Source organism: Carcharodon carcharias, chromosome 31 (genome assembly GCF_017639515.1).
Source record: "Carcharodon carcharias isolate sCarCar2 chromosome 31, sCarCar2.pri, whole genome shotgun sequence".
Lineage (NCBI taxonomy): Eukaryota > Metazoa > Chordata > Chondrichthyes > Lamniformes > Lamnidae > Carcharodon > Carcharodon carcharias.
Genome location: NC_054497.1, coordinates 18,533,939 through 18,547,101, shown reverse-complemented (window position 1 = coordinate 18,547,101; position 13,163 = coordinate 18,533,939). Strand labels below are relative to the sequence as shown.

Sequence of the window (13,163 nt, the reverse complement as noted above, 5' to 3'; positions counted from 1 at the left end):
GGAAGGATATGAAAACTTTAGAGAAGAGGAAGAAAGGATTCGCAATAATGATTTCAGGGATGAGGCATGCATGGATAGATTGGAGAAGCTGGGGCTGTTCTTCGTGGAGAAGCTTGAGAGGAAAATCATGAGGGTTCCAGACACAGCAGATAGGGAGAAACCATTCCCGTTGGCAAAAGTGTTGAGGAACAGAGGACACAGCTTTGACAAACAAACCAAAGGCAACATGAGGAAAAACCTTTTTACCCAGCGAGTGTTTAGGATCTGGAATGCACTGCTGGAGAGTGAGGTGCAAGGATAATTTAAGTGTGGCTTTGCGAAGGGGAATTAAACATTTGTGAGAAAAAGGATGACAGGGTTACAGTGCAAGGACATGGTTGTAGGAGCAGCTAAGTTACCCCTGTAAAAAGCCAGAAACGATGAGCCAAATGGCTTGATTCTTTGTGGGAAGTGCATGTTTCTTGGACAGGCAAAGGGTCCACTAGATTAGATAGGGCAAGTTCCAGCATGTGGGTATTCTGGATGGGGACATCTGCCATTAGAATCCACAATCACTGAATTGTTAACATTAAGCGTCTGGTCAGGGACAATCGAGTTTGCAACAGGGAACCTATAAGTTAAGTTACTTATCGATATAAAGCTGCCTGGTTGCGATTGTGGCCACGAGAAATGAAAATACATCAGCGCAATTCACAAATACGGTGTAGTTCTCCTTCAGATTTCCCGTAGCAGGTTCTGGAAGACCAAACTTCCAATCCAGGAGGCTCCTAGGCAACCCAAGCAGCTTGGCACCCATACTGATTACAGGAGTGAAAACCCTTTGGTATTTTTTCCAAAATCGGGGAAACAGTGTTGTCAGTTAATCAGGCTATGCAATTTCAATGTTATGCTTAATTTGTCCCTGATATCCAGAGCAGGATTAACATTCGATGTCCATTACTGCAAATCTCACATGACCATCGAGCTATTAGAAAGTAGAAACTGAGTCTCATTGCAGGTGAGCTCCAATTGGACAGATTTATGTTGTTAAACCAGAGGAAATCCTACAGCCTAGACCAAACTGGGCATCAGTAAAATAAAGTAAGAGATTAACACCCCAATTTCTAAAGGTGGAAAGCATAACATTAAATTGTCCTTGAAAATCGACAAATCAGTACTTTTGGGGGTGGAGGTGCTCTGTCCCACAACAATCTCTCACTAAGCCAGTCACCGTCAGGAGAGGGTTCAGGAGCAACCATTAAAAACACCAATGTGACTGTTACTACATTCCGGCAAATTTATGCATTAAGGCCTTCCCACCATTGTACACCACAGGGCTGCACCCATGTCAAACCCATTGGGCTCTATGCACCAGCATGTTTGGCATGAAAGGTATCTTGTAAATATAACCTGTAATTTTAAGTGTAGTGAGGCACCTCAGAATGCCACATACTGTATTGAAAGAAATTGAACTGCATTGCACTCTATGTAATGTCAAATTACAACTGTTATGTAACATACTTCTACAAATTTTATGAATGAAGTACAGTCCTTTGAAAAAAAACCTTAATAATTAAAGCCACTCGCAGTCTCTTGGAGAAATGTTTACCCCTTCTATCAGCCCCCTCCCAACTCATGATTAAATGTAATCTTTCTCTCCAATTACAAAATTCCCTTCTTGAAATGCAACATTGCCCCTGACATTCTAACTATATTCAATGCATTTAATGCTTCCTTTTGATTGATGACTTATTCTCTGTCAACGGAGTGGCTGTTTAAAGAGGAAAAGCCATATTCACCAAGCGTATTCACCTACTTGTCAGTTGTGATGCCTGTAATAAATATTAAATATAAAGAATGAAAGCCTAAATGTGTTTTATACATTATTATTATAACACATCGACAATGTAATCTTATATTGTAGCCAATACTGCTTGCTAAATATTTTATTAACCTGCTAGTACAATTATTGCATACTTGCTGCACGGGTGATATGACTTGCTTGCGATACACAAAGCTTCTTCCGCGGCTGTCCATGGGCTACCCTTACAACGGATAAGGCAGATTCTAATGCATAATGCATTCTGGGTATGGACTCCGCCATTAGGCCACAGAATCACTGAACAGATCCTCTTCAGATTTAGCCAGAGAGAATCATATTTAGAGCAGGGCATCGATAAATTGAAATAGTTATTACCACTGGCCCCTTGGCTGCAATTCAAGCCTGTTCCTGGCTCAACAGCAGCAGAAACACATTGGTGCTAACCGTGAATACAAAGTATGCTTTCTCCAAACTTGCCAGCACCAGGTCCCGGTATGCCAAACCTACAGGGCTTATTTTGTTATTAGCACTAGGCCCAGTTTTCAAATCTACTTCTTGGCTCAGGACCTTGCCCACTGGGAGTTCACATTCAGAAACTCATAATTACCATACATATGGAAGAAAAATCAAGCAATGCACAACATCCATACTTAAAATTAAATTTTTTAAAGATAAATTACAGTCAATTGCAATATTTCCAGGGCCTTGCTCCCAAATTGTGCCTTTAGTAATCACATTCTCCTTCAGAAACACCTTAAACCATCACTCCAAAACTCGCATGGAATGATATAGCTGCCATTTTGAATTACAGCAATCTCCCATATCCCACTGCACTCTCAGTGTAACTACTTGTTTCCACATGGTAAACGCCAACCCATTGGATTTCACTTTTCACAGAAGAAAGGGACTGAGGTGCAGAACGTTAACCACAAAGCACCAGAATATCCTGCAATAAAACAAATGAAGTTAACTTATCTGATCAGTATATAAGCAACGGCCCTCACCACAGCTTTAAGGCCAAGGGATTGTTTGAACTGTTTGTCAGTCTTGTAAACCTAATGTTCAGCTGTTGCAAGTTCTCTACATTGATATTCACATCACAGAGAAGCTTAAGATGAGTTCAAATTAAGGAATAAACCTTTTCTGTCACATTCTACCAGGGTTCTCCACAAGATGTAGTAGTTTGGTAATGAACCTATTGAAGGAACTTGAACTTTTGCAGATGAATGTGTTAATAACTGCCTTTAAGATGACTGAGTTAGAAACCGAGGACACTTAGCTAAAAAAAAAGCAGAATTTAGTTAACATAATAAAGAGCACAGAATTGTTAAACCAAAATCATAAGGCTTGCTAGGCTACGGTTGAACTTGACCACGTTCAGAAGATAACCATGGCTATCAGCATTGCGTAGGAGTGTTGGACGAGACAAAGTGTTGCTGCTACTGCTGCTTTCAGGATTTGCCATAGTTTCGAAGGATAGGTTAGAGATAAGCAAACCACAACAAAGACAGATGTCTTCTCAAACCACGAGAGAAAGGGAAACTATAAATAGTCTGCTCTGCCAGGTACAAAACAGCCATTCTATAGTCATTCCTAGGAGACAGAACAAAAAGCCGCTCAGAGAAGTCTCAGTAAAGAATTAACCTCTCCGTATCCCCAGAAAAGGATTTGATCGTCGTTGATCCTGGATAAGGTTGGAAGCATCTCTACCTGCAAATTCACATGTCAAAACATCAATAAAACCAATTAAATAGAAAAGCGCTTCAATCTTTGTTGACTCTTACCTCTTGTACCTTAAAAAGTATGAAAAGCATACATACACTATATAAAACCTTAATAAGATCTCAGAGTAGTGTGCTCAGTATTGGGCTCCAATTCAGAGAAAGTAAAGGGCATTCTCACTGGTATATTACCTGGTTTGAAGAAATTTCATACAAAAAAACACACGTTGGGTCTTTTCTTCATTAGAACAATGGATATTATTGGATAGAAATGCTGGAAGTATCAAAAACCATTAAAGGTTGAGACAGATAGAAGTGGACTGTTTGAGTTAGCTAGGAAGCCGATATTGATGGTCCATAAGGTACAACATTAGGTGTAAGAGATTTAGGCCAGAGGACAGGAGAAATGTCTTCATACAGAGAGCTGTGAGGCTGTGGAATTCACTTCTGGGTTAGTGGCTCGAGTGGCAGAAGTGTCAACATTCGAGATTAGATTGGACAGGTGGATGAAGGAAGGGGACTGAAGGGATAATGGAGGGTTAGTTGGTTCCCCTTTCAGCTTTTCCCATGCACCTTGATATCAACTGCCATTTTTGGATTTGGCGGCTGGTTTTACAGCTGGTTGCCCTTCCTGCTGCTAACCCTCCCCATTAATCCAGAGCGGGGAGATTGAAGGGACAATGGAACAGTTGGGAATCATGATCAAGACTGTCTTCTCAGATGGAGAATAAATGCTAACAAAAACTGTTGGGGCCAAGTGTCCCACTTCCGTGTTGTAACTTTGTTGTATATTTCTCGTGTAGTTGCGTATCTCCATTCTCCCATTGGCCTCCTATTTTGCTTCCATTCCTAAAGCAAGGCCTGCTGGAGACAGCAGTTCCCTGGAAGCTGTGACGGAGGGAATCCAGATTCATGGGGTCGCTTGTAAGTGTTGGTCCAAGAGCAGGAATGAAATATGGGTTTCAAAGGCCACTTATCCTACATTGAAAAATGACGGTGAAAACAGATTATGACATTCACAATATTTCTTCAATGAACAGATGTAACGTTAAGTTTTGGTTGTGAGGACATCCCTGCTCCCTGTGGTAGGTCCGCACTGAGGAAACCTGATGGTGAAATCCAGCCATAGCCAGAAGAAGTGGTGACACGTGCTGTGAGTGGAATCCAGTGATACTCACCACCTACAATCCCGAGAAGGGGCTGAATGGCATCTTGTGAGATGGGCCTGTGTTGTAGGATTCAGGGAAACATTAGGGAATGGCCTGCAGCACATTGCAGAGTAATGCAGCAAGTGGACAAGTGCAGACATTGTGAAAAGGCAAATACATTGACATTATATTTTATGAAGCTGTGCGTCCACCTTTTTGCATGGTCTGTCCTGCACATACCAACAATGCACCTCAACAATACAATTCAACACTTGCGATTCAATAATGAATTTTGACACTTGCAAATTCCACAGCAAAAAAAAAAATCTCGGAATCAGGTCCTACCTGTGCAAAGTGTTTGATTGATGAGCCCTTCTTTCCTGCACACTGTAGCAGCTGGTTTTGGGTTCCATGATTTCCCTGCGTTCAGCCAGCATGGTTGAGGCAGCGGTGGTGATAATGGCCACTCCGTCCCTCACCCTGGCCGGGAGTCCATAATCCCATTCATCGTAGGAAACAGAAATGAGTCCCGTTGGGAACTCTGGCAGAATAATATCCGTGTTCCCTGTGACTGTACTTGGCACAATCCAGATGTAGCCATAGCCTGTGAGGCCAACCGACTCGGCCACCTCAAAGATGTAGGTGGCCTCGTCCTTGGTACAAAAGAGGAGGATGACAGGACTCTGAAGCTTCTTCAGTTGGTTTTGGATTTTGGACTCCCCGTCATCCGTTGAAACATCCAGAGACATGACCTCCTCCATCTCCCAGCCAACAAAACTGTTTTCAATGGTGCTTCGGATCTTATTGATAAACTCCTGGTACCCAGGGAAGTAGCTTGTTACAATAGAAAATATATACCAGTCATACTCCTCCATAACGTTCAACATCACTGAGGCCTGCTGCTCAATCGATGGCCCAAATTGGAAGAACATTGATGAGACATCCTGCAACACAAAACAGGGCAGAGTTACTGAGCTGAGCTGCTCTAAGGCCCTCTAGAACCCATGGTTCGATTGAACTTTCCTGGCACCTTCAGTTTTATTTTCTAACCCAATGACCTCTCAATTTTCCACCACCTCCCTTTCCTCCCCCATGTCCATTGGCCTCTCTCGGCCACAGATATTCACTCATCCTTCATGGCGTAGGGGCATCGACCTGAAAAGTTAACTCCGGGAGGAATTTTCCCTTCCGGGGCCAAGTCCCATGGCTTAGGTGGGAACCGGGAGCGTTTCCCGCTGCGGAGGGCGTTGGGAATTGCCTCATGAGTTATGCGGGGCCTGGGGTTTCCCGACCATTTTTGCAGGGGTGAGCGGATTGGCACGTGTCCTGTCCTCGTTTTATGCCAGCGGGAAACCGATTTTTTGGCTCCACTCACATTCCACCCCCCCCCCCCTCCCCCCTCCTGCCCACCATTAAACCCGCCACAGCGGCGATGGGGAAAGCTGTAAAATTCCAACCTCCGTGTCTTTCTCCTCAGACGCTGTCAGACCTGCTGAGCATTTTCAGCACTTTCTGCATTTAATTTCAGGTTTCCGGCACCTGCAGTGTTTTGCTTTTGTTTTACTCATTCTTTGTTTCTTTAATGACTTAAATCTCTTAGACGCTTCCAGCCATTGCTGGGGATAACATGTTATATCAAACAACAATCCTCCAACTGCTGCTCACTGCCTGTTTGTGTCTGTCACTACTTTCCCCCCACTCCTGCCCCAGTGTCTGCTCATCTCTCATTTTCCAGTTCTACTGAAGGGTGTGAACCTGAATCTTCCCCTGTCCTCTCCACCCAAAGAATCTGACTTCTTAATACACCCGCTTTGTTTCTGTTTTCCAGCATCTGCAGCGTTCTGCGTTTTGTTTCACAAAATTATTAGCTAGGAATATACTCCAGTTCTTCACTGGAGGCTTTACAGACAGTGCTACACGTATAGACGTTAAGCAGCTCCATCGGTCACTATCCCTCGGCGCCCATTGGGTAGTCGAACCAAACAAAGCAGGAAAATCGCACTCTTGACGCCCAGTCTGTGCTGAGTCAGTTGATCATAGCAAAGTGGTAGTGACACCACTGCAGTTGTATCCGTTCCTTCAGCCCAGCAGCGATTCCTCATGGCTGAGTCTGGACAGTGAGGTCTCAAGTGTCCTCCACCGTCCCTCTCCGTCTGCCACCAAGGTATCCAGGGATCACCAAAAGCAGGATGCAGTCTGTAGTGTCTGCCTCCTCCCCCCATTAAGCCCTTTTCCTTATCTTCTGTAGATTGAGCTCAGCCCTGGGATAACTTTAAAATGTCCCTCTTAAAATGCCCTGTCTCCATATTGGGAACATCACTTCCTTGGTTGCTGCAGTTACAGAGTCACAGAATTTTGACAGCACAGTCGGCAGCGATGATTCCCCTTGTGGAATTCTCATGTTGGGAGTGGTGGACCCCGACTTTGTGATGGGAGGCTTGCCAGGAGCTTGCCCTACATACAAAGGGACCACGATTAGGCCAAACGCCTGATGAAGAGTCATTCGGACTCGAAACATCAACTGTATCCCTCTCTGCAGATGCTGTCAGACCCACTGAGTTTTTCCAGGTATTTTTGTTTTTGTTCTAGATTTCCAGCATCCACAGTATTTAGCTTTTGCCTCACCACCCCTTGATGTTCAACAGCATTATCGGCCTGAATTTTCATCCTTGAGGCCGGCATTAGGGGACAGGAAAATTCCCGGCTCAGCTCACCTACCTCAGGAGAAAGTGCCCGTGAGGGGCGATCTTCATTGCCGGGAGGCAGGTGCAGGCTGAAGTCAGGCCAGCTGACCCTTGGAAAAGTTTGGAGACAGCCACAGGGGCTGTTTAAAAGGCCCTCCTCAGTGCTGGGCCGTTAAAATGAAAACACGAAGGCCGGCCAGCCCTCACCCTTCACACCGCACACACTCCCCATGCCCCATCTATGCCACCCCACACCCCTCACTCACCCCCATGGTCCCTCATTTCCCCAATGCCAAGCTCTGTCCTTCCACCCACACCTCATGGCTCCCATACCCCAGTGCCTAGCCATGACACTTTCATACCCATTGACCCACTGTACAATGTATAGAACCAATGAACTGTATAGCAACAGTACAATGTGTAAAAAAAACCCTTTGTTAAAAAATAATTCATTCGTAACTTTCTACTGCGTTAAAATAAATTAACTCAAAGGCAACAAAAGTGTCAATCATCCAGACCCTTTAAAGTATCAATAATAAAAACCTAATCCTGTGTAACCACTTAGCCTTGTGTAAATAAACATTATGAAACTGACCGCAGAGATCAGGGAGCCTGAGCTGCCAATCAAGCAATGTTTGCTCTGGTGTTTCAACAAGAGTAATGGTTGCCTGGGCTCTCAGCCAAGCATAAATAATGAGACTTGGTTGAGAATCCAGTCAACCATCACCTACCCCAGAAAAAAGTAATTTCTTGACTGACAGCTCAGGCTCTCTGATCTCTGCAGTCAATTTCACAATGTTTATGTAAAAAAGGTTATGTGATTTCAAGCGCTGGTGGTTTTTGTTGTTGATACTTGAAAAACGACTGAATGATTGACACTTGTATTGTCTTCGTGTGATGTTTCCTTTTTCACATAGTAGAAAGTTATGAATGAATGAATTATTCTTTTTAAAACTTTTTTTTTACACACCATACTGTAATTTTGGTTCATTGGTTCTATTCAGTGAGTAGTGGGTCAATGGGCGTGGAATAGCTCGACATTGGAGGTACCTGGGGGTGGGTGGAAGGGCAGAGCTTGGCACTGGGTGTATGAGGGGGCCACGGTGGGTGAATGGGGCGGAATAGCTTAGCATAGGGGGTCTAAGGAGTACCTTTTGAATTTACTTTTCAAAAGGTCTCCTCATGCAGACTGTAACTGGGATTTTCCACTCCCACATGTGGCAGGCATCTCAGTGACCAGGAGCAGAAAGTATCAGGAAATTGCAAAAATTGGTTTCACGTCGTCATAAAACCGGTTTGTGGATCGTCCGCTCCACTCATCAATGACAGGCTGCATTTCCCACCGCTGCATGTCGGGAAGCTGATTTCAATACATTAGAATCTCATTATAAGCCCTGCTCGCTGGAATCAAATAACAAAGAACAAAGAACAAAGAAAAGTAAGCACAGGAACAGGCCTTTCGGCCCTCCAAGCCTGTGCTGGTCATATTGCCTGTTAAACTAAAACGTTTTGCACTTCCGGGGTCCGTATCCCTCTATTCCCATCCTATTCATGTATTTGTCAAGCTGCCTCTTAAACACCACTATCGTACCTGCTTCCACCATCTCCTCTGGCAGCGAATTCCAGACACTCACTACCCTCTGCGTAAAAAACTTGCCCTGCACATCTCCTCTATCGTTTTCTCCTCTCACCTTAAATCTATGTCCCTTAGTAATTGACTCTTTCTGCGCCCCCCCCCCATCCCTCCCCTGGTAATTGACTCTTTCTGCCCCCCACCCCCCCACCCCCGCCGACACTTGATCATGGCCAGATGGAGATGTGAGGGTATGTGTAGCAGAGTGAGTGGTGATGTCCCTTGAGCTAGCAGTGAGTGAATGCCAGTAAATGTGTGATGGGCTTGCGTGTGCATGAGTTTAGAGTGATGGGATGATCACGCCAACATGTTTCACAACTGTACATAAGCGACATGCACCTGGAAAGCTGCACTTCGCTCGGGACTTCGAGGTTTGTTTACCTACCTTGCCTCAGGCAGCACACGTGGGCATCAGCGCCAGGCTTCACAGGTAGCACTGCATCACTTTTAGGGGGCTCAAGGGCAGGACCCTACCTACCAGACCAGCCAGTAAGGTGGGGATGGCTTTTCAATGGCTGCAGGGCAAGGTCTTGCTTGGGGGAGGGGGAGAAGTGGCCCCAGGGAAACGGAGAGACTGCAGGATGAGGGCTGTGCTGAGGAAGGGGAGTATCCCAGGGTATATGTGTGGGGCACATGTTGATCTGCGCAAGTGGCCTCAAGATGGTGAGGGCTGAGGAGGCAGTCTCCAGAGGAGATGAGGCCAGATGGAGATGTGAGGGTGTGTGTGTGTGTGTGTGTGTGTGTGTGTGTGTGTGTGTGTGTGTGTGTGTGTGTGTGTGTGTGTGTGTGTGTGTAACAGAGTGGGTGGTGATGCCCCTTGAGCTGGCAGTGAGAGAGATGCCAGTAAATGTGTGATGGGCTTGTGTGAGTGTGTGAGTTTAGAGTGATGAGATGGTTGACTTACCCTGGCGGCACAGATGAGATCATTCATCCTCTTTCTGCACTGGATGGCCGACCTCTCCTGTGCAGCGTTGGCACCGACCACCACTGCCACCGCCTCCCAAGCCGGAGCGGTGAGACTGCTGCACCTCCGACAGCCAGAGTGGGGGGTGAAGAGCATCATGGCGAGCCTCCAAAAGGCAGTCCAGTGACGGGGTCACTGAAGCCTTCTTGGCTTTGGAGGCCATGTCTTCACTGGAGCAGTCCTGGGGCTGCAAGCATTGAGAACTGTGTGCGCAGCTGGAGTTTAAATGTGGCATCCAGAGTGAGGAAGCAGTGGGGTATCGGCGTGGGGGGAGATTCAGAGGCCGCCCACCCTACATGTTCCCTGTGTCTGCATAACTAATGAGGCAGGAAGCGGATGATCCAGTGCAAAAATCCAGCATTGTGGCCGGTGGGTAAAATGCCTTTTCCCACACCCGCCACTGCACTTAGTGCACTTCCGGGAACATTCTGGCCCATGGTTCACGGCTCGTCTGAGGGACCATGAACCTCGGCTGTTTAAAAAGCCGGCCGACTCCATGCAAATTGAAGCGGAGTAGGACATGCTTATCTCCGCAATGGAGCTGGCCAAGGCGGGAGTGACAGGAACATGCCAGTGCCCTTTAAAGGCACTCCTGAAAATCAGACAGCTCAGGAATGGGGTCGGGAACCCTGGAATCGGGCACCGCACATCCTGTTTAAAGGGCTCTCGAGTTATCCCAACTCCATGAAAATCCAGGTCATCATCACTGAATCCTCCACCATCAACAACCTGACGGTCACCATTGACCAGAAACTTAACTGGGCCACCCATATAAATACTGTGGTTACAGGAGCAGGTCAGAATCTGGGAATTTTGTGGTGAATAACTCACCTCCTGACTCCCCAAAGCCTGTCCACCATCTACAAGGCACAAGTCAGGAGTGCGATGGAATGCTCTCCACTTTCCTGGATGTCTGCAATTCCAACAACACTCAAGAAGCTCGACACCATCCAAGACAAAGCAGCCCATCCACAAACATTCACTCCCTCCACCACCAACGCACAGTGACAGCTGTGTGCACCATCTACAAGATGCACTGCAGGAACTCACCAAGGCTCCTTCGACAGCAACTTCCAAACCTGTGACCTTTCTACCACCTCAAAGGACAAGGGGACCAGATACATGGGAACACCACCACTTGCAGGTTCCCCTCCACGTCACCCACCATCCTGACTTGGAAATACATCCCCGTTCCTTCACTGTCGCTGGGTCAAATCCTAGAATTCCCTTCCTAAAAACACTGTGGGTGTACCACAAGACTGCAGCGGTTCAAGAAAGTGGCTTACCAATACCTTTTCTAGGGTAGTTAGGGATGGACATAAAATGCTGGCCTTGCCCATGATTCTCAAATCTCAGAAGCGATTTTTTAAAAATTGAGCTTATGATCAGGACAATTACTTCCTCAGTCTCACAATCATCAAGGTCACAAGTCAGCTATGTCGACGAGCCTCACAGAAGTGAACAGCCTTTGACGAAGTCTGCTGGGGTCATGTTGCGGTAGCAGGTAAAGGTCCTGCCTCAAATCCCCACCAAACCACATCACCCCATCCCACACCCACGCCCAGGCCTGAGCGCCAGGTGGATAGGAAAAGCTGAGTGCAATAATATTCCCACCCAATGGTCTCTCTCACATGCACGACAGACAAAGGGTAACTGGATAGTGATCAGAAGCCTTGTTCAATTTTCTTCTGCTAACATTGGAGTACTGAGACCAATTGTAGCATTCTTACCTTACGGTGGGATTGAATCATAGGAATTTACAGCACAGAAGGAGGCTATTTGGCCCATCTTGTTTGCTCTTAACGAGGAAGAGATATCCAGCCTGACCACTTTCCAGCTCCTGGTCTGTAGCCTTGTAGGTTACAGCGCTTTGAGTGCCATAACCAAAAATGTGATGAGGGTTTCTGCCTCTACCACCCTTTCAGGCAGTGGGTTTCAGACCCCCTTCACCCACTGTGTGGAATAAAAATACAAACATATGAATTAGGAGCAGGAGTAGGCCACTCAGCCCCTCGAGCCTGCTCTGCCATTCAATAAGATCATGGCTGATCTAATTTTAACCTCAACATCACATTCCTGCCTATCCCTGATAACCTTTCATCCCCTTGCTTATCAAGAATCTGCCTAATTCTGCCTTAAATATATTCAAGGACTCTGTCTCAGCCACCTTTTGAGGAAGAGAATTCCAAAGTCTCACAACCCTCTGAGAGAAAAATAAAATCCTCATCTCTGTCTTAAATAAGCGAGCCCTTATTTTTAAATATTGACCGCTAGTTCTAGATTCTTTCATAAGAGGAAACAACCTCTCCACATCCACCCTGTCAAGACCCCTCAGGGTCTTATATGTTTTAATCAAGTTGCCTCTTACTCTTCTAAACTCCAGTGGATACAAGCCTAACCTGTCCAACCTTTCCTCATAAGACAACCCACCCATTCCAGGTATTAATCGGGTAAACCTTCTCTGAACTGCTGCCAATGCATTTATATCTTCCCTTAAATAAGGAGACCAATACTGTGCACAGTACTCCAGATGTGGTCTCCCCAACTCCCTGTATAACTGAAGCATAACCTCCCTACTTTTGTATTCAGTTCTCCTCACAATAAACAATAACATTCTATTAGCTTTGCTAACTACTTGCTGCACCTGCATACTAACCTTTTGCGATTCATGCACTAGGACACCCAGATCCCTCAACTCCCCTCTAATCTTTCTGCCAATTCCTATAAATCTATGTCCCGTACCCCCCCCATCCCCCCACACCCCGCACCCCCCCCAACCCCCCACCCACCAGTCATTGACCTCTCTGCTAAAGGAAATAAGCCCTTCCTATCCACTCTATCTAAGCCCCTCATAATTTTGTATACTCCCATTAAATCCCCCCCCCGAGCTTCAAGAACACACTTCCAGCCTATCTAATCTTTCCTCGTAACCATTCCTGATGGTCTAAGGCCTCTGAAGGAGTTAAAAATCTTTTAGCTATTCATATAAAGATTGAGTTTCCCATTATCCCTTTGGATGCAGAGGGCAGAATTGTTCTTGGGCATTCAATGAAAAAGGAAATCAGACGCGCTAAAAAGGTAGAAGTAATGCACTGTTGCTCTGGACCCATTTCACCTCAAGGTTAAATGTATAAAAGGAAGAAAATCAAAACTGACAAGGACGTGGCAGTCTCCAAATTTCCTTTCACCACAGAGCAATTAAACTCTCAATG

General features: G+C 45.9%; 1 protein-coding gene across 1 annotated transcript in view; it reads right to left on the bottom strand.

Annotated features, from left to right (window-relative positions):
- LOC121271597 (glutamate receptor ionotropic, NMDA 2B-like) overlaps positions 1-13,163 on the bottom strand; it is a 668,674-nt gene that overhangs the window by 586,064 nt on the left and 69,447 nt on the right. Inside the window, exon 3 of the mRNA XM_041177632.1 lies at positions 5,016-5,614. Within this exon, the coding sequence (XP_041033566.1) occupies positions 5,016-5,614 (599 nt within the window). The remainder of the gene's footprint in view (positions 1-5,015; positions 5,615-13,163) is intronic.